General features: G+C 40.8%; 1 protein-coding gene across 3 annotated transcripts in view; it reads right to left on the reverse strand.

The window, feature by feature from the left end:
- The window catches only part of LOC149255220 (protease Do-like 1, chloroplastic), a 387,412-nt gene extending 365,780 nt beyond the window's left edge, over positions 1–21,632 (reverse strand). The window contains exon 1 of one of the 3 annotated variants that reach the window (XM_089460391.1): positions 20,904–21,630. In XM_089460391.1, coding sequence (XP_089316517.1) covers positions 20,904–21,367 — 464 coding nt within the window. In that variant the 5' untranslated portion in view covers positions 21,368–21,630. Of the gene's footprint in view, positions 1–20,903 lie in introns of all 3 variants that reach the window. The other 2 variants (XM_089460392.1, XM_089460389.1) reach the window with 2 other exon arrangements.
- Positions 21,633–22,277: the final 645 nt, after the last annotated feature.

Here is a 22,277-nt window from a genome sequence, read left to right on the forward strand (position 1 = left end):
CGCTGCACCCGCGGGCAGCTCAACGCTGCTCCCCTCTTCTCAGGGCCTCCTGCCCTCCCTCCCTTTTCTCCCCTACCGATGAGCGCCCCTGGCTCGATGGATCCTCCTTCTCTTGAGCAGGCTGAGCTGGAGAAAGCCTTTGCAACCCTCATTCCAGAGAATAACTCAGAAAGGATTAGGCCTACTGCCTCAAAATTTGTCAAGAAGCTTGACGAAATCCCGGAAGTCCCTCTTCCCCCAGCACTTCCAAGGAGATCCGCTGTGGCCTTGGCTGAACGCGGCCTGGTTGGACAGTTCACGGGGTTATGGCCCTCCCCTCGAACGGTTCAACGCTGGGTGGAAAGAAACTGGAATGCTATGGTTCAGGGAAAAATCGCAATAAGGTTTTGTGGAAGAGGCTTCTTTACCTTCCTCTTTGAATCAGTGGAGGACCGCAACCTCATCTTCAGGAATGGACCATACTTCATGGACACTAGAGGCCTTTATCTCAACCGCTGGACCCCTGATTTCGACCCAGAAATGGACGTTCCCAATGCAGTCCCTGTCTGGGTTCGCCTCCCACATCTTCCGCTTCACTGCTGGGCTGATGAATCCGTCCGAGCAATCGGAAACGCAATAGGGAAATACGTGGACAGATCGGAGCCAAAGGAGAATATGCATGCATGCGCAAGGATCTGTGTTGAAGTAGATTTGGGCAAAGGATTACCAGAGGCAATCAAGCTCAGAGTGGACCAGTGGACGCACATTCAGCAGGTGGACTACGAGCAGCTCCCCTTCAAGTGTAAGGTATGTCATGAGTACGGTCATTTTGCTAATAGGTGCTCTAAATCTAGATCAGAAGATAAGAACAATAATGAATCCACTGAGGAAGCATGGGAAATAGTCAGGAAAAAAAAGAAGTCAAACCCTCCCCCCGAATCAGCTGTGCCCCCCTCTGATGCTCCTACCCTCTCCACCTATCCTGCAAGCCCGGGCCACCCCATCCCCTCATCCTCCAATCCCTTTGAATCCTTAGCTGCAGAGGAACCCTCATCTCCCCCTCCATCCCCCAAGGGCCCCAGAATCTCCCCCTCTTCCCCCCTCCAGGCTTCCCCTCCTCAAACAGTGGAAAGGATCCTAACAAGAAATAAAACAAAGGAAAACATTGCAGCCACGGATCCACCAAGGAAAGTAGGAAGAAAATCGAACAAGGAAATAAGAGATGAGAATGCAGCCAAAGAAATGACCACAGGGACTCAGCAACCAATAGACACATACCTGGACAAGAACAAGGGAAGTGGCGAGAAGATGAAGGAGAAAAGCGGGACTCACAACAAATCAGGTAAATGATGATTTTGGTCTCTTGGAACTGTAGGGGGATGGGCTCCTCCCTGAAATCAAATGCAGTCCGAGACCTTATCAAAGCAGAACAACCAGACTTCCTCCTACTCCAGGAGACCAAAATCAGTGACCAAGAATTCCAAAACAGCATGACAAAAAATAGAAAGTATGAAGGAATAGCCACGAGCGCCATAGGAGCCTCAGGAGGCATAGGAGTAATATGGAAAAAAAGCAACTGGAATCTCACAAGCAACAAACAAAACAGATGGTGGATTAGAATTGATATGCAAAGCTCAGATATGAAGGAGGAATACACAATCTATAACGTGTATGCTCCACCTCATTTCAGAGACAAAGCTACTTGTTGGGAAACTTTGACAGCAGATATTGAGACTACCCAAGGGAGGAAGATCTTTCTAGGAGGAGACATGAACTTAATAAGGAATGCAGAGGAAAAACTAGGAGGGAAGTTTTACATTGACCCATTCAGAGAAAAACTGGAGGATATCATTCAAACTCACAAGTTTTTAGACATTCCTCCCCAAAATGGTCGGTACACATGGTCAAATAAAAGGACAGGCAGGAACAATATCAAAGAAAGACTTGATAGAATTCTCGTTCAGGAGCGAGCAGCTGCAAACTTTCAAAGGATTCGCAGCACAATCATTCAGGGATTCATTTCTGATCACAAACCCGTGGCGCTGTACCTAGACAAAGAGGAAGATTTGGGTCCGCTACCATTCAAATACAATAAAGTCTGGGATGCCAGCGAGGACTTCAAAGCCTTGATAAAAGAAATCTGGAGGTCAGAGATAACAGGCTCCCCACACTTCGTTTGGGAATCGAAGATCAAATTACTAAGGAATGCCATAAAAAATTGGGCAAGGAACCACGCGAAGGAGGAAAGGATGGAAAAAAATGAATTGCAAAGAAATTTGGAGCAATGGAATCAGGAAAAAGAGGCAGTCCAAGAAACGGAAGAAGACCAAAAGAAAGAAGGGGAGATGTACAAAGCACTGTACATCCAGCATCGTAAAGAAGAGGAAGAGCTAAGGCAAAAGTCAAGATGCCTCTGGCTCAATTCTGGGGATAAAAACACCACGTTCTTCCACAACTGTCTCAAAGTTAGGAGAGCTGGGAATAACATAGACAAGATAATGTTTGAAGGGAAAGAGATAACGGAGAAAGAGGAAATTAAGGAGGCTGCTTCAACCCACTTTCAATCTCTGCTCACAGCTGAACCTCATTATCAGGAAAATACAGATTTCACTAACATCATTGAGAGGAGGATTTCAGAAGCCCAAAACAGCGAATTGGACAAAGAAATATCCATAGAGGAGGTTGAGTGGTCAATCAATAGCATGCCTCTTGACAAAGCTCCCGGGCCGGATGGTTTCACGGTGAGCTTCTACAAAACTCACTGGGATATCATCAAGAAAGACTTCCTTAGAATGGTGAGAAATTTCCACTCAAAAAGCAAAATGGGCAGCAGTGTCAAATCCTCGTTCCTTGCTCTAATCCCAAAAGAGCCCAACCCTCAATCTTTTGATAGGTTCAGACCTATCTCATTATGCAATGTCTCATATAAAATCATCTCAAAGATTCTGGCAAGTAGGCTGAAAAAAATCCTTCCCTCAGTCATCTCGGATAACCAAGGAGGATTCCTCCCCAAGAGACACATAACTGATAATGTAATTCTGGTTCAAGAGGCGATACACAGCAGTATAGCTAGAAAGGAGAAAGGCATGATAATTAAGCTGGATATGGCGAACGCCTTTGACAGGGTAAACCACACATTCTTGAGGACTGTGCTTGCAAAATTCGGGGTTTCAGAGCATTTCATTAACAGGGTTATGGAATGTGTCTCCCAAAATTGGACAGCTCCTTTAATCAATGGTAGGCCTTGCAGAGCCTTCAAGAGCACTAGAGGCTTGAGGCAAGGCTGCCCTCTCTCCCCCTTCCTCTATATTATCATGGCAGAAACACTAAGTTTGCACTTGGAAAATAAGCGAAGGTTAAAGGAAATAACAGGAGTGGACATCATCCGGGGAGCTAAAGGGATCAATCATTCCCTATTTGCAGATGACACTCTGCTAATAGGCGGTGCTTCAAGCCTTATGGCCAGGAGATTCAAAGTCATCCTTGACCTCTTCCTTCAAGCCTCGGGGGGCAAATTAAACAACAACAAATGCAAGATATATACCTGGAACGTTCCTAGATACATAACCCAAAGGATCTCTATAATTATGGAAATCCCAGCTCAATCAAGCTGGTCACACTTTATGTATCTAGGACTGCCTTTGGCCAAAGAGACAATCAAAAGTGAAGTTTGGGTCAAACTTATTGAGAAGCTGAGAGGGAAACTTCAGGGATGGGGGATGCATTGGCTCAATCTGGCGGGTAGAACAATCCTTATCAAATCAATCCTTTCAGCCCTCCCTATCTACCAATTTGCCATAACCCTCGCCCCATCAAGCATTCACAAGCATATGGAGCTGATCCTTCGAAGCTTCCTCTGGAAGGGAGGAAAGCAAGAAACGAAAAAATTCAGTCTAGTAAAATGGGAAAAGGTCATCCTTCCCATAGAAAAAGGTGGACTAGGAATCAGAGTTCCCAGATTGGCAAACTTGGCAATGGGATTTAAACTAATCTGGAGAATCTTAATTGAGAAGGGATCCTGGTGGGCAGAGGTTCTCAAAAAGAAATATCTGAGTGGGAGCAATAGCAACATTCTCTCTGATGCAATCACCGAAAGGCAATGCACCCCTGTTTGGAAATTGATCAAAAAAACCTTGCCTCTCCTCAAGTCTCATATCTCTAAAGTTCCAGGTAATGGGAAACATATCAGCATATGGAGAGATAGAATAATGGGTCTGGAAGCCAAGGAAAAATCAATCAATCTGAGGCCGCTGCAGCAGTGGATGTCTGAAGCAAATCTTAAAACCCTCTTTGACATCTCACTTTGGGATCAAAACAGCTGGAAAGGATGGAAAGTTATGCACCTCCCTGAAGAATTAGATGACCTATGGAACGACCTAAAGCTCTCATTGGCAGGAGCAGCCCCTTCAAGCAGAGTAAAAGAGGATAGTTACATATGGGATCCAACTGGAGGTCATTATACAGTCAAGGAAGGTTACAAGGAGCTACAAAATCAAGCAGCACCCAACAATTGGCAACCTTACAAGGCAGCTTGGAAAATCGAAAGCCTTCCGAAGATCAAACTTTTTAATTGGACCTTGCTCCATGGCAAAATCCTAACAGCAGAAAATTTGAGAAAAAAGGGTATTCAGGGGCCTTCAATTTGCTTTATGTGCAGGAAGGCGGAAGAAAACATCAATCATCTCTTCATAGAGTGCCCAATTGCTTCGTCCTGCTGGAAACTCATAATCAGTCCTCTTGAGACAGGGGATCTGCCCAATCAGGTCTATCTCCTTCAGAAAGGCTGGGGGAAACTCTTCCCTTATGCAAACAAGAACATGACCCTCGCCAAGAGACTATGGACCAGCATCCCTTCTAATCTCTGCTGGCAAATATGGCTAGCTAGGAATGAAAGTATATTCAAAGACAAAAAACCCAGTGTCTCAAGCATCCTGGTAAAAACAATTGCGCTCATAACAGAAACTATAGAAGCTAATGGGATCCATCAAGCTGACCCGGACTACACAGATGAGAAGGCGAAGGAATGGGTCCGAAGATTCAACTACAAGATAAAAACAAACAGCAAACCAACAAAAGGAACAGGGCAGAAGGAATGGAAACTCAGAGGGACAAAAGAGGAAGTCAATAAATGGATTCAAAAGCAAAAGAGGTTTACACTCCACTTTGACGGGGCCTCAAAAAACAATCCAGGCAGAGCTGGAGCAGGGGGAGTAATCAGGGACCCTCAAGGGAGAACGATAGCTACCTATGAATGGAGTTTGGGTACTATGTCGAACAATAAAGCCGAAGCATATAGCCTCCTATTGGGGACCTCCATTGCCTTGAAGTTGGGCATTTACGACCTTCTAGTGTTAGGGGACTCTGCAATTCTCATAGCAGCCATGAATACTGGGAAAAACTTCAATCAATATGCCCTGAACAGAATAAAAGAAAGAATAATGGATCAAACCAGGGGCATGAACAAAGTAACCTATAAGCACGTCCTCAGAAACTTCAATTCGGCAGCAGATGAGTTGGCCAATAAGGCCACGAGAAGACCCACGGGTAAGGTTAAGGAGAACAATGAAATCTATGACAAGGATATCCCATAGTCAGCTTCCTATCCCTATGCATCAGACCAGAAGTCACCTCAGGCATTCTCATCAAGACTGTTGGCCTGCGCAAACGCGATCCTCTGCAATCCAAATCCCTCTCGACTGTCGAAGCTGGGGAAATAGGACAAGGTACCGGCCTCAGGAATCGAGAAACGCTGGAATAAACAGGGTCTCATCATTGCACACCTCAGGAAATATCAGAGGGCGGGATCACGCCCATGCTGGCTTCAGATCTCAAGGACGGGGAAATATCACCTCAGAGGAACTCATGACAGACAAGACCAGATTCATCACCCATTGTCACGAGCGTGAGCAAGCCCGCTTCGCCTTTATAAATCTCAGCAAGCCTCTCAGTGCCTCCACAACACATGGTAATCTCAGACAGAGGCGAAGTGCTCTTTGGTGTCGGGGACAGCGACTAGAAGGCCTCCTACAAGGCTGCAAGACTAGTATTGGAGCTAATAGAACCCCCGAGCCCCTCTCAGCTGCTCACATTGCTCGCTCAAACACCAAGCATCGATTGAAGAAGAACTATCCGTGTTGGAACTCAGTCGACATCCTTCTGATCAGGGTAAACAAATCTCCTCATATTTGTGTTTTTATCAGTGCTAATACTCGGGTTTGTGTTCTCAGCAGCGACCTCAATCAGCATCAGAGCTCCGCGTTCCATTTTGCTCCAACAAAGCAGCTCGGCAATACAAAGTTTACGCCTCCCAACTCTCCTGCATTTCCTCGAGGCAAGGTAGAAATTGCTCCAAACACGATGGCGGAACAGAACAACCAGCCTGCCAATCAGCAGCAGCCCAGGAACCCTATGGACAACATTTTTAACAACAGGGAGTGTCATATGTGCAAAGCACATGTAGTCATGATCAACGCCCTGAAGAAGCAAGTGAAAGAGCTGACTGAGGATTTCCACGCGGACAGAAACTCCAAGCGCAAAAAGCTGGAGAAGAGGAAGAAAGAGATCGAAGATCTAAAGGACCGCTGCATCCATATGGAAGCTGTAATAGATCATCTCCGCACCCTCACTGAAAGTCAGCAAGCAGAAGCCTCAACTAGAGTAAGCAGGAGGGAACCCCTCCCGGATGACTCGGTCACACAGCACTCTCCATAATACTTATGCACTGCAAATTTAGTTGGCTAGGAGGATCGTTTGTCAGGCAATATAGCCGTTGGTTTTTAGCTTTATGTGTAATCAAGAGAAGCTTTGAGAACTATGGGTCTGCGCACCCAATTTTGAATCTCAGCTCTCGGAACTTTCCCTTTTTTGTAATAGACTTCTGAACAGCAGTTTTATAATACACAAGTAGACGACTTTGTTAAAAAAAAAAAAAATAATTCATGGTTCTCAGGATTTCATCTTTTCAAAAATTTTCAGTTGCCGGATATCATTTTGGTCATGTGATTTAGCTGATGGCAAATGATTACTGTTCACGGTTTATGTTTCTATACCATTTAACAAGTAATCATTGCAATAATAACCTCTTAAGGCACTGGTCTGCTCAAATAATCAAATCCATCGAGTGCTTTTTTATATATCGTATCTCGTGTCTCCCAACCAACTGGTCGACAGTTGGTCTCATCATCTCTCAGGGACTACCCCCCTTAGCCGCGGGAGACAGGCTTAAACGGAGGGATTGGGATTCAGAGTGACAGCCCCCGGTCTGAGCGTTGTCGTGTCAATCTGCGCGACAACATTTTATGGCGTCGTTGCCGGGGACACTTTGTTCTCGGTGTTTCAAACGACAATCATTCATCTTCTCATCTTTCTCATCTCTCAGTTGAGCTGGCAGAATCAATATTTTGGCATCTTTTCATCACATATCAGCAGCGCCTCTTGGGTTTGTTTCCTGTTTGGGTGGCGACTCCACTTTCTCATTTTTCCCAGACAAGAAGCTTTCCTCATATCTGCTTGTGGTTACTTTTTGGATCCTAGAATCAGATTCATTGTTCAAGTGGCGACTCCACTTCTCTCATCTCTTAATTCTCTTGAGCAGAAATCTCTTTCTATCATCCATTTGATCCCTTGTTGTTCATCATGGATTATTCATGTAAACCATGTCATTTTACTAATAATCTCCATGATCTTCCGAAAGAGGCCATTTCTAAATTATTTAAGTTCTCGGGTGATGATCCGGTCGCTGTTAGACATCATTTAAACATGTTTACTTGTGTAATGACCATATATTGTAGACTTCCTCAATATAATCATGAAGATTTCAAGATGCGTCTATTTGTCCATTCTTTAGAGGGTGATGCCTTGAATTGGTTTAATAACTTTCCTAATGATTTTTTCACTTCTTTACAAGACATTCTCAATGCTTTTAAAGATAGATATGATAGCCCAAACAGCTTGCTTTCTGCCCCTAAAATTGTGCCACAGAAAGAAAGAGTTCAAGATCAGAATGTGTCATCAAACGGAACTATTGCAGATCAAGTTCATGATAGTGAAAAATCAGGGATAAATGACAATGAAAAGGAAGAGCAAAAGCAAATAATACAAGATTTAATGATGCTGGTGAAAAATATGGAAAGCAACCAAACTAATCTTATCAATGATGTTAAAACTTTACGCACCCATCTGGAAAAACGTAATAAGGAGATTGAGGACACGCAAAATCAGCATGCTAAGGAAATTGAGGCCATGAAAACTAAACATGAAACAGAGATTGGAAACATGCGAGCGAATCATGAAGAAGAAATAAATTCCATGCAGCATTGCTTGATGAACATAAAGGAAGAAAATGTTAAAGTAATAAAAGACATGGAAGAACATCATGCCAGACAAATTAGTGCTATAAAGATTGAACACTCTAGACAGATGGATGCCATTAGAATACAGGTTCAAAAGTTTCAGCAATTGGAAAATGAAAGAAACCAGATAACATCAATAGATCAGGAGCCTTCTCATTTGTTGCAACAAGCTCCATCTTATTATGAGGAGGTTATTAGTTCAGTTGAAAGATGGTTGATTGAAGATGGACTTAAGAATGATAAAGATCAGATGCGGGCTAAAGAGAGACATATCACGCATACTTCATCTGATAGTTTCGAGACAGAAAGTTCCAGCTCATCAGTAATTCATCCTGCCAGAAAGAAAAAGCGCAAGAGGAAGAAAATGAGAAGAAGATTTGACGCATCAGACGGCCGCGAGCTGCTTGATTTTCGGATAGGAAAAAGTCCTACCATATGCAAAATTGGACATGGCACATCCGACAAGCAGCCGACAGATTTGCCTGAAAGCAGGCAAATGCTCAGTATGCACTATATTGAACACATCTGATGCCGTGGGGCATTTTTTGTATTGTATTTCTAACTCTACTCCTCGTCTTTTCAGCGTTTCATTTCTATTTTAGGATTAGATTTACTTTTCATGTTATTAGATAGTTAATAAATGAAGAGTTTTTATGTGCTTAATGTAAATGCTGATTTTTTGGATGGACGCTACTTATTTTTGTGTTGTATGGATGCAGATTCTGGATTCTCACATTCCTGCAAGCAACAACGTGTCCCCAAGTAGAGCCAGATGTTGACCTCTACTGGTCAACTTCCCATGCAGTACATCCCCCTTTTCTTGGCAAAAAGGGGCAGCACCTGATCAGCATGTCCGTGCCATCCTCCCATCATCAGCAACTTGATCTTTTTTGATTGTAAACCCAGTCTGCATGTATTGATTGTAAATAATCTTAGCAGACATGAGTCATGTATGTAATTTGCCTAGGTGGACCTAACTTTCTGATGATAATCTACGTCCCGGAAGGTTTTTCGTCTCACCGATCCACGGATCGGCAGAGTTTTCCTTCAAACCTGACCCCAAAGCCGGGATTGATTTTGTCATTAGAATTTTAGGAGAATCCTAGTGTGTTGATCTGCTAGATTATAGTTGTGTCGCAGAATTGGGTGATTTGTGAGGGTCTATGTTGAAGGGGTTTTCTCCCTTAAGATGTAAATTGTAAAAGTCATGTGTCCTGAGGGTCGAAAAATGTTTTAAATCCCCTCATGAGTCCTAAGTCCTAGGTCCTAGGTGATGTTTTCCGAAGGCTTAGTTCGATGATCCATTTTAAAATGAATTAAAAAATTAAAAATGAATAAAAATAATAAAATAAGTAAAAAAATTAAAAAATGAAATAAATAAAAAATAATAAAAATTTAAAAATAAAGCAAAATCCCTAACTAATAAAATAATAATATTTTAAGTGAATAAATCGACGGATGAGATCAAGGGATGTCTTGATCCTCATCAACGGTCGAGATCATTTCTACATGGATCACTCGAACTAGCCGTTGGAGGCATTTCCTTTAAGTAGGGTGCTAGGGGTCATTTCAGTTTATTGGATCTGTGAGTCAGATACTGAAGAAGCTCTCTTGTAAATCTGTTTCTGGTTAATAAAAGAAGACTTTGGGGTCCATATCTTGCTGGTGTTACTCTCTTGAAATGCTGTGAGATTGTTTCATTTTCTGCATATGTTATTTTCAGCCGTTAATAATAGCTTTTCGTAGAGTATTGTGAGCACAGATATCTTGTTCACTTGCTGGGGTTTGGTGCTGTTAGGGTTTCTGAAGTAATGGCAGGTAGCTCCATTACTTCCTGAGATCTAGCAGCATTTTTGCCCTCTTTATTGACAGTTGTTTTGAGCTGTGCAGAAAACATCATTGAAGGAAATTTTGTGGGCGTTCGGGGAAGTTCTCGGCTGAACCAGCCAACTCCCGCAAGCATTTTTTTGCTGAGCCCAGTTGGATTTGATCCTGGGTCTATCATTCGGTTTATTTTTCTAAGTTTGCATGAGAGATTTTCTGAAGTTCTTCACAGTGACCATCTGAAATTTCTGATTCTTTGAAATGTTTTTCGTGCTCATTGCTGAATCTGGCTGCTAAAGGGCCAAATCTGTACATTAATCAGCTGTCTTAGGGTTTCGAATTTTTCTGATCTAGGGTTTCAAATTTTTGTGCAGTTTTTATTAGGGTTTTGTCTTTTTTGCAATTGCAGGATCGCCATCAGGGTTAACACAATTCAGTTTAAGAGGAAAAAGCGGAGATTGTCAATGTGTGTTCATGCCCAGAAAGAAAAAATTATTGAATGAATCAGCGTGGTTCTCTTGCTGCCTTTCGAATTGCACAAAAATAAGAAAAGAAATATGTGAGAAATTTTCCCAACGAAACATCCACGCTGAGAACTCGACGCATCTGGTTATGCTTATGATACCAGCGAAACCCACTCAGTGCATCATTTTCTTCTACCGCCGATCCCATCCTGCCTTCTGCGTATTGTCATACTTTCGATTTCCTTAACTCCGCTGAGGGAGAAGCATATCATCAATCCCTTTTTCGTTCAAACAAACTCGCTAAGATTTCCAGAAGATACACTTCACATATGGGTTGGCGTTAAAGGGTTTTCTGTACAGGCACTTTGATAATGCCAGAGGAAACGTGCTTGATAGTTCCATTTCTCCGCCGTCTGCCAACAATTTTACAGCCCAGCGTCAGCCATCAAAACCCTCTGTTTGTGTCCTGCGTGGAGGCATCCAAAACATCAGGAAACGGTTTCGATTTGATCCTCAACGACTGTAGTTTATCTGGCAGCTTCATCATCAGGCCAGGTTTATCTTCAGTCGTTTTTCTTTGATGATACGATCCATCGCCGCAGGGAAGGATTCTCAGCTCCATCGAACCCGTCTTACATATCCGCGTGGGCACCAAAAACGTATTTGCGCGGGCAGCAGGCCTATCCCTTCACGCAGACGGTAACATCAGGTTCCGAAAAGGTAAAAGGCATTGCGTTAGTGGTTTCATTCTTTACGTCTCATACGTTAGGATCCAACTTAAATAAAAAATTCATAAAAAGAAAATATGTAAATCGATTTTTTTTGGGTTTTGGATTTCATATGGTATTTGCGTTTGATGTTAATGGGTATAGACGGATCTTTTTTTTTTAACTTTAGGCTTGAAATTTGTATAGTTTTACTTTGTTTAAAATAGATTTCATGTTACTTTTAGATTTAACGTATTAGATCTTAATTTTTAGATATATCAAAAAAAAATCAAAAAAATCAAAAAAATATTTATGTTTGGGACTTAGCTTTTTGTTTACAATTTAATCTTGTTTAATTTAGTTTAGTTTTTACTTAGATTTTAAATTTATGTTTTATATTTTAGTTTTTTTTTTTAGATCTTAATTAGATTAGATTTTTTATTTATAAAAAAGAAATAACAATAAAAAGATTTTATTCAGTTTTTAGACTTAGGGTTATTTTTCTTAGATTTTAGTTTTAGAATAGATTTTAAATTTTAATTTTTTTAGATTTTTAATTATCATTTTTATAATATTGAAAAATAAAAAATCGAAAAAAGATTTTAAATTTTTTTTTGAAAAAATATTAAAATTTTGCGGAAAATTATTTTGCCAGTTTCAGTTGCTTTCGAGATATATCTTTCATGCTGAGACCTGAAATTTTCAAGTCGAAACACGAAATATGATATCTGGTTAATAATTCATGGTTCTCAGGATTTCATCTTTTCAAAAATTTTCAGTTGCCGGATATCATTTTGGTCATGTGATTTAGCTGATGACAAATGATTACTGTTCACGGTTTATGTTTCTATACCATTTAACAAGTAATCATTGCAATAATAACCTCTTAAGGCACTGGTCTGCTCAAATAATCAAATCCATCGAGTGCTTTTTTATATATCGTATCTCGTGTCTCCCAACCAACTGGTCGACAGTTGGTCTCATCATCTCTCAGGGACTACCCCCCTTAGCCGCGGGAGACAGGCTTAAACGGAGGGATCGGGATTCAGAGTGACAGCCCCCGGTCTGAGCGTTGTCGTGTCAATCTGTGCGACAACAAGGGTTATTGGGCAATTTAATTGTGCAACAAAATGCACCTTCGGAGGACGAATTTGTCGCCTCTGCAACGAAAAAAGGTTGAATTTGTAGGATAGTTAGACTATTAGTCCAATTTGTAGGACATATAACAAAGAAACTAAGGAGGAGCTTGTGGAAGCCATAACTTGGAGATTTTTTGGCCTTTTGGAGCTCAAGAAGAGTTTATCTAGGGGTTTTTGGACATTCTAGATCCAATGGTGACCTCTATTTGCTGATTAGAGCACATATGAAGAGACTTTTTTCGGGTTCAATTCCATGAATGTATGGATCAATCAATGTTTTGGAGCAGTTCTTGAAGGTATTTGAGCATGGAGAAGGCCTTATAGGGGTTTTCTTACCTTCATATTTTTACTGCAGCAGTTGTTACTTGCAGGGTTCAGCTCATTTATTCTTTTCTCACTATGTCTTGTTGAGGAAAGCTTTCTTTTGTATTTCAATGTGGAATTGAAGTACTTGTATGCTCATGTATGCTCATTTTCAAATGGAGTACTGGGTCTTTGTAGGAGACACCTTTTATTGCTAATGGTTTCATGACTGACTGTAGGTTGTCATGCTGTTTATAGTGAGAGTTCTTTGCAAGAGAACGTTTCCTTGAAGGAGAAACTAGCCACTTGTTTTATCAACAAATTTTATGTACTCTTTTTCACTGAATATATGGAGCAGTCTAGCTATGTTGGCAGGCCCAGAGATGTAGCCCAGGAGGGGTGAACTCTGTCACCAAATTCTTTGTTGTTTCTCTTCATGAATGCCTGTATGAGTTAAATGATGAGATGTTGGTTATGTTTTAAGTTTACATGAAAAGCTAACTCATAACTTGAAGAGACCTTTGAAAACCTATTTGTCATAAGACCCATTTTCCCTTGCAAAGCATCAAGAGAATGATCATTTTTTAGGAAGGAGAAGTTTTCCTCCAATTTCAGATCTAATTAGTATCAGAACAAGGCTTGACCAAGTTGTAGGAATGGGCAAGAAGGGTCTCCAATAGCTAAAGGAGATGAATTTCTCTCTTTGAATGGAGAACATTGAATTGAGAAGAATGCCAGAAATTGTTGTACAGGAGAAGAGGCATATGTGCCTTTAGTTGCAACATGTGCTTGAGGAACAAGTTGTTGAAAGTTCCACTCCAATGACAGTAAAGGAAACCTCCAAAGTGAAGCCAATATGTGGGCATGGTTCAAACAAAGGTTATGGACCTTATGAGGAAAATGATGCATGTGCATTTTGTAAGCATCTCATGGATTCTCATCATATGCCGGTTGGTAAGAGTGGGTTGCTAGAGTCATCTACAAAATTGTCATCATCATCTGAAGCAGAAAATGTGGATGGCAAGTTCAAGGAGGTAATAAGAATCTCAAGTTAAAATCCTTTTGTTTATGTTCATAACAACTCTTTTGCAGCATTTTAACAACATACTAGAGTCATTGGTATGAATCATCTATCTAAAGTGGGTTATGAAGGATGAGGCCTTGGCATCAATGGCCAAGGGATCACCAATCCAATCATGGTACAAGAGAGACCAAAATATCAAGGATTGGGATATGGTCAAAGAGAGTTTGGAGAATGCTCTAAACAGTTTGAGGCAAATCAGTCATCAGAGGATGATATGTCACACCAAGATGGTGGTGACAATGTTCATTTGTCTCCTAAGAGAGATGAATGCTTTAAAGGACCTTGCATGTCATCGTCCACTCCACATCGTCAAATTTGCAACCCAATGGAAAGGTATAAATCTCATGGGTGTTTTCCAAATGATGGTAATTTTGATTATTTGTGGAACATGTATCCTTGCACTTTCTGTGATGCATTTGACCATTGTGTGGTTGTTTGTGAGCAACGCATGGTAATGGTCAAAAGAATGGATCATATTCTTGGCATCAAGCATGATGAATCTCCTTCACATTTGAGGACTTCCTTGTCGGCAAGCAAGAGAAAGTACTTTTGTACCCATTGCAAGATGCATGGGCATGGGAATGGTCGATGTTGGAAACTACATCCAGAGCTTTGTTCCAAGAAGGGAAAATAGATTATGCAAGCTAATGCAAGGGAAGCAAGAGGTGGCAAAGAGGACTCACAGCGTTCCTAAGGCAGCCTTCAAGGCAAAGTTGATGCAAAAAGAGAACCCATAAGCCTAGCAGAGGCAAAGATTGGGTAGACTGTTTGTATAGTTTGTTTTTGCTTTGTAAATTGTAAAAGCTTGTTGTTGTTTAAATGTTTTGGGTACTTTTGTAAAGTGAACAAGAATAATCACTATGAACAACAAGTATGTGTTTTTCATTGACATGTTATGTAGTTGGCTTGTTTATAAGTCCAAATGTTGAGAACTTTTGGAATGTACAATGTTTTTGGTCCAAGTTTATCTACAGTTTGTCATGTACTCACCGATGCAAGTGCTCAAGATGAAACCTGTTGAGAATAGAATATTTGTTTAAGATTGTACAAGATGACTATGTTTTTGTAGGCAAAGCCAATGGTGTCATTGAATTTTTGCAATAGTGTACTTTTTGTACAAGCTCAGTTTGAGGACGGTAAAGCAAGTTTGTATTGCTTTTGATTTCCAAGATGGAAAGTCGAGTTTGTCTTCAACAATTGAACTTTAAGATGAAGTTGTTTGAGCCATGAAATATGGGTTTAAAGAGAATGTTCAGATTCCACTCATCAGTGTTTTTGTTCTTGCATCAGCGATAAGAATTTTGGCTCAATTCTTAACAAGACAGTAGGTCTTCACGAAGAAGATAGGTGAAGTGCCTTGATTGGAGCTTGAAGGGCACAAATTGAAAACAAAGCAACATGGATTGAGTTTTTGGGTAATTTTGAGATTCAACCTCATTTTATTTACCAGGGGGAGTAAACTTTTGGAATCCAAAACTTTCTAGTGGGGAGGTATGATCTAGTGATCAAATTTTAGCTCAAAAATGAAATTGCCCAGAAATTTTCGAAACCAGCGTCAAGTCGAAGTGTTCATCGTTCTGAATCCAACAACATTCATTTCACCTCAATCCGACATCACATGCTCAAGTTATCACGTTCTGATTGTTTGGCCCAATAGTTAAAAAATGAGTAGGTTTGCTGACTGCGCTACTGTACTGCTGATATCATCAAGCCCATTGTGCAAGTACGGACTAATGAGGTTCAGCCAAGTGGCAGCCTCATATTGGTCGAATTGTCATAGTTTGATTGGTTCGTGATTTTTGTGGTGGACCAATTAGGGTGTGCCACGTGGCCCAACTAGAGGTTGCCACGTGGCACACCACAGTTGGCCAAAATTATGGTAGGGTCGGATAGCTTGGGCCGAGCTCGAACCCCCAACCTTTGGTCCACTAACGTAGTGCTCTACCAGTCTGCCTAAGCCATGGTTCTGAACACCATAGGGCTTCGGCACCTTTTAAATTTTAACTTGGCGCAATTTTGGACCTTAGCCCGAGCTTTGGTCACAGGTTTCCGACAAGATCGTCGGCACTAACCGGAAGGCGCCAACAGCGAAGGGGGCTTCAGACTAGCTCATGGCCTCGTTCGCATGTTACCTGCACAAGACCGCAAGCGGGGTCTAGAAGGCGCTAGGCGGAGGGCGCGACGGTAAGCTCCATGCTTTGGGAATATGGTGCCCACATGACAGCCACAGTTGAAGCGAGGGAGCTCCGACAGAAAGGGCGAGTCGTTGGCCCGGCCCTTGGCCCCATGGGTATTAATATGACCACAACCCGGAGGTTAAGGGGCCAAGGCAGGTGGGGGCGGGCGATTAGCCTCGACCCCTGGCCACATGGGCCATGTGGCCACAATTTCCACGCTAAAGGGTTATTGGGCAATTTAATTGTCCAACAAAATGCACCTTCGGCGGGCGAATTTGTTGCCTCTTCAACGAAAAAAGGGTGAATTTGTAGGATAGTTAAACTATTAGTCCAATTTGTAGGAGAGATAACAAAGAAACTAAAGAGGATCTTGTGGAAGCCATAACTTGGAGATTTTTTGGCCTTTTGAAGCTCAAGAAGAGTCTATCTAAGGGTTTTTGGACATTCTAGATCCAATGGTGACCTCTATTTGCTGATTAGAGCACATATGAAGAGACTTTTTGCAGGTTCAAGTCCATGAATGTATGGATCAATCAGTGTTTTGGAGAATTTCTTGAAGGTATTTGAGCATGGAGAAGGCCTTATAGGGGTTTTCTTAAATTCATATGTTTATTGCACCAATTGTTACTTGCAGGGTTCAGCTCATCTATTCTTTTCTCACTATGTCTTGTTGAGGAAAGCTTTCTTTTGTATTTCAATGTGGAATTGAAGTACTTGTATGCTCATGTATGCTCATTTTCAGATGAAGTACTGGGTCTTTGTAGGAGACACCTTTTATTACTAATGGTTTCATGACTGACTGCAGGTAGTCATGATGTTTTATAGTGAGATTTCTTTGTAGGAGAACGTTTCCTTGAAGGGGAAACTAGCCATTTGTTTTATCAGCAAACTTTATGTACTCTTTTTCACTGAATATATGGAGCGGTCTAGCTATGTTGGCAGGCCCGGAGATGTAGCCCAGGAGGGGTGAACTCCGTCACCAAATTCTTTGTTGTTTCTCTTCATGAATGCTTGTATGAGTTAAATGATGAGATGTTGGTTATGTTTTAAGTTTACATGAAAAGCTAACTCATAACTTGAAGAGACCTTTGAAAACCTATTTGTCATAAGACCCATTTTTCCTTGCAAAGCGTCAAGAGAATGATCACTTTTTAGAAAGGAGAAGTTTTCCTCCAATTTCAGATCTAATTGGTATCAGAACAAGGCTTGACCAAGTTGCAGGAATGGGCAAGAAGGGTGTCCAATAGCTAAAGGAGATGAATTTGTCTCTTCGAATGGAGAACATTGAATTAAGAAGAATGCTAGAAATTGTTGAAGAGGAGAAGAGGCATATGCGCCTTTAGTGTTGGAATTTCTAAGTCTTACTGTTAGAAACCCTTCATGTACATTTCTAATTTATTTCTGCCTACTTGTTCTGATTAATTAACAAGTTATTTACCATGTAAATACTAAAAATAAATACAAGTACATGCCCAACACATTACAGATCATCAACTGAAGGAAACAAAACAAGCACACAAGTGACACCGTTGTTTTTGGACCAATGTCCTCGGAAAAATCCAATGCTGGAAAACCTGTGCAACTATCTGAGGGTTTTAATTATTAAACAGTTTTAGAATACAATCTGGGTGCCAAAACCGACTCACCAAACAGAGAATAATCTCGGCAGTAGTACCTCTCAGTCGGAGATAGATGTTCCGGTTGAAACCCTGGATAAACACTCTGACAACTCCCAGCTCCAATCTTCCCCACGAAAACCCCAACGTCAGCCTCTAAGGACTGCGTAAGCCCTTTCTGGCCCAACGTCACCCTAGCTCGCCCCGTGTCAGCCTCTGGAGGCATTGCGTCAGCCCTTAGAGCCTCTGCGTCACCCATGCTGACTCTCTGAGGCACTGCGCAGCTCCTGGCTGCCTCTGCGTGAGCCCTGGCTGGCTCTGCATGAACCTCTAGCTGGCTCTGCGTCCCTCTCTCCCGACTTCTGTGCTGATCCTCCTGATACTATCTCTACCTCTCTGCTTCTGTATTCACTGCCCCTCAGCTACAACTCTGATCACTCTTTCGACTTCCTCAACAAACCTTGCCCTAGAAAATCGAAATCTTGATCACCACGGTGTGTTCTCCAAGTGACCCTCAAACCTCCTCTTATACTTTTCTCATTCACAAATCAACAACCGAGATTAAGTACCTAATCAACGGCTAAGATTAGATCTGGCTTGATCCATGACTTTTGGACCATTCTAACTCGGGTCTAGAATAAAGGGCAGCCACCATGAAGCATAATTCAACACCATAAACACATCAAAATCTCCCTTAAGTGAAGGACGGCTCATGAAGAGTTGTGTAATCAGCCTTGTACACTGTTTGCAAAGCCATGTGTCCTCTTTCTATGAGGCATTCCATCCAAAAGCCATACAAACAATGCCAACATGTCAAATCAAGCCTCCAAATATGTAGGACATATCTTGCAAGTTGTGGAAGGTGCCCCTGAAGTTGATCATACCTCCAAATATGCAAAATTGCAAATATACTTCAGGGAATGTAAACATGCATCGAAAGTAACCTTAATGAAAGATGACACTTTAATAAGTGTGATAGTGTTCCCTTATCTTCAATACCATGCATGATGTAGTGGTAACAAGAACTATTGGCTTTCCTTGATCTTTCACCTTTATCAATTGCTCACTGGGTGTTCTGCAAACTGGCTCTGTTGTTGGGTCATTGGTTGTTGTTGCTCCTGTGGTGTTCCACAAGTTGGTTTGGCAGCTGCTTGGTGTGTCTTCAAACCTTGGTGTGTTGGACGCCCTCTGGCTCTTCACAACTGGTTATTGCAGCTCTATTGATGGTCCACAACTAGAGTTTGTGGTGATTCTGCCTCTGCAGGTCTAGTAAGATTCCTTCTGCAACTCTTGACTTATGTGAACTCTCTGCCTTTGTGGGTCTAGTAACCTGCATTTTTAGCTGTTTCTCTATTCGGAAACTAGGACTTATGGCCATTTGTTGACCCATAAACCTGCATATCTGCAACATCATTTCTCTGCAGCTGTGCAACTCCATAGTTTCCTGTAGATTCTTTGTTCCTGAGAAATCAACTTCAGAGAGCTGTACTCAGGTCATATCATGAAGGGACATCAGATCATTACCAAGTGACCTGTATAGCTTATCTCTTCTTGGCCTTGACTTCTAGAAGAGAACATTGATGGCTATCTATTCTGATCTTAAAATCACATCTTTTAAGGTTTTCTTCAATCACCTTCTATGAGGATTGTTTTCTTTTCTTTTGCCATTTGGGATTTAGTCATTTTGACCATGGTTACTACTTTTGGAGTTGCATCAGCCATATGCTTTGTACTTAGTGTTTTGCTAGAATCCCATGGATCATTCATTGGTCACTTCTCACTAGTTCAAAAGCAGTAAATATTTCTTGATTTCCAATAAACATAGCAGTTGCAGGTAAATAAGTTGATTATTCAAAACTGACCATTAGATTCACTATGTGCTAATGCTACATGTTTGGCCACATTCTAAAAGAAATGATACTAACATGACCACAGAATAGTTGCATGTACTGAAGAATAATTTCTCGTGCCACAGCTTTACAGATGACTCCCTATGACGGAAAACATACAGCAAAAGTATGGCAATTGTTGCACAACCTCTCATCATAACTAGTGCATATTGTGAGTATGAACATTAAACTCCACCCAGGGAACGATGTATCAGGGATTCGCTGTACTGATCATCATATTAAGAATTCAACAGTGCTGACCAGCGGGAAAGACATGCATTTGCTTATGACTCAACCGAAAGTATTCCCTTGCAAAAAATGCAACATGTTATATCCATTTTTGACGGTTTTAATAGAAAGTTAAATGAAATGTTCCTTGTGCAATAACCGAAGGAGGGGCATAGAAAATGTATAAATATAATCATAAATGAGCATTATGAGAACGTTAATTATTATCTTGCCTCGCTTTTGCAACATTACACATGTCCCCGTCGACTCTGCAATCTAAGATGCCCGCAAGTTCCCGATTTTTTCTTAAAAGTGATCCACATTAACCAAGGCTCCACTTACGCAGGGTGAGTTGATATAGGAAAGTTAAACCACAAACTGGCCTTCTTTCACATGCGAACAGGCCCACAATGGATGATGCTATGCACAAGCATTGTGGGGATTGGATCCCTAGTGGGCAGCTTGAACTGCCAACACCCTTTCCATTGAACCACAACCCCATAGGCACAAGTTCTCCATTGACAAGAGCACCTACAAATTTTTCGTTAAAGATACCGTTTTGTTGCAATGATCTGACACCATATGGCATTTCAGATCATAATCTCTGAATAGTAATTGTCATCCTAGTACATAGTAAGTCTTCACCACTAGGTCAAACTAACTTCTTTGCATACCCTTAAGTGTCAGAATGTATTTAGAGGTCATATTTTTTTTCCAGGCCTGATTTCCAAAGAACAGTTTTACAGAAGGGCAAGACCTTCTATTTGTGAATCGGTGACCCAAGGTAATATCATAATCAAAATGGCCAAAATTAGATTGGAGTAACTTCCGAAATATATATATTTCTGAAGCCACAGTTTTTTTCCACCTTTATGAAAGCTTATATTCATACTGTGGTTTATTCTACATTAATGGGATTGTTACAGAGTGTATAGTTTTATTCGAAAAGATCTAAAGGGTTTATATTGATACTAAAGTTTATCCTACATTAGTGAGATCGTTACAGAATTTATCTTTTTAATTCCAAAAGAAATGAAAGAATACAGTTTTTTCCTTGAACCTTGAACCTTTTGTGTTTTTATTACACTAGTAACCTACTAGGTGCTAACTTTGTGAATGATTTTTTTAGAAAAAGGGCATACCTGACAGCAAGATTGGTGATATAAACCACTGATGGAGTATTCTCTCTGAAGAGATTGACTGTAGTTAACTCATCTGTTTGCAGCTTTCTGCGTGGGGTTACCACATAGGCATTGGCATCATCAATGTTCACTGTTGCAACAGAAATCATTACAGACAAAGAAGCACACCATACCCAAAAATTCGATTGAATGTAATTTTTCTCTGGGCAATTGAATAATTTCTGAACAACAGATAAACATCTTTGCAATATGACGACTCGAACATTTGGCTGTATCAATTTGTCAATGTGTTGGGCATTGGGTTCTCTCTGAATCGTTAACAATCTGTTGTTCAGCAGAAGGTTTGGAGCAGTTATTATGCAATTGGGTCTACGGGAGGTCTGATTAGAAGGGAATTGGGATTGAGGTTGTGAAGGAAGTTGTAGAAACGTAGTGGGAAATTTCAGTTGGGCAAACACAGCCATTGGCACGATAGAGTGGACTCGGCTGAGTAACTCCCACTATTGAAAAGAGAGATTGGTTTACATGGATTAATATTTAGAGCAGTCCTTAAATACTGGACGTACAAACCATCGACTGCAGTAGGATAACTTGTCCTTCCAGAATGCTTTGCTCTTTTTGTCGTTTATCCTGGTCAAAACGGGATCTTCGGCCTGCGTATGGTCCTCACATCTTAAGCCTCAGTGGGAAATGAAGGGAGATCGAACTCGTGTCTAATGGGTAAGGGGGGATCCAAAATAAATGTTGGGAAATGAGATTTGTACTGTATTATTCTTGGTTGCAAATTTTTCATGCTCTTTTAAATCAAATTATTATATTCTTTGGCTGCCAATTTTTCATACTCTGGAAGGAATTTTCTTATATAAGTGGTTGCAATTTTTTATACTCTATTATAATTGGTTGCAAATTTTTTTTTGGTACTAATATACTCATCACGTTACCAAAATTCTTATGGTTTTTATGATTAGATTACGTTCTATCTATATGCCTACTGTTTTTTTTTTTTCCAATTTTGTTAAAGTTAAGAGGGAAGACAACGCACCATTGGTAACATTGTAACATTGAAATTTGTACTTTCATATATATAATTGTTTAAGAGTGATATTTGTTGGGTTTTTTTTAATCTTATAAGGTAGTGTTAAGTATATTAGGATTATGTTTGCAACATTATATTAGAAAAAGGAGTGGTTTTTATTTTTTGTTTTTATTATTATGAGTGGTGTAAATCACAATTAATGTACTGTAAGCATTAAAATAGTATCTTTAATTTTTTTAATGGTGTTTTAAATGAGAATAAAATGTAATTTTGGTTTTTGGTGTATTAGGGTTGTTTTCTTTTCAATATAGTGTATGTAAGTATTATAACTGCATTTT

Source organism: Pinus tabuliformis, chromosome 7 (genome assembly GCF_031772625.1).
Source record: "Pinus tabuliformis cultivar Carrire ecotype Pingquan chromosome 7, CPIR1, whole genome shotgun sequence".
In the NCBI taxonomy this organism is placed as follows: domain Eukaryota; kingdom Viridiplantae; phylum Streptophyta; class Pinopsida; order Pinales; family Pinaceae; genus Pinus; species Pinus tabuliformis.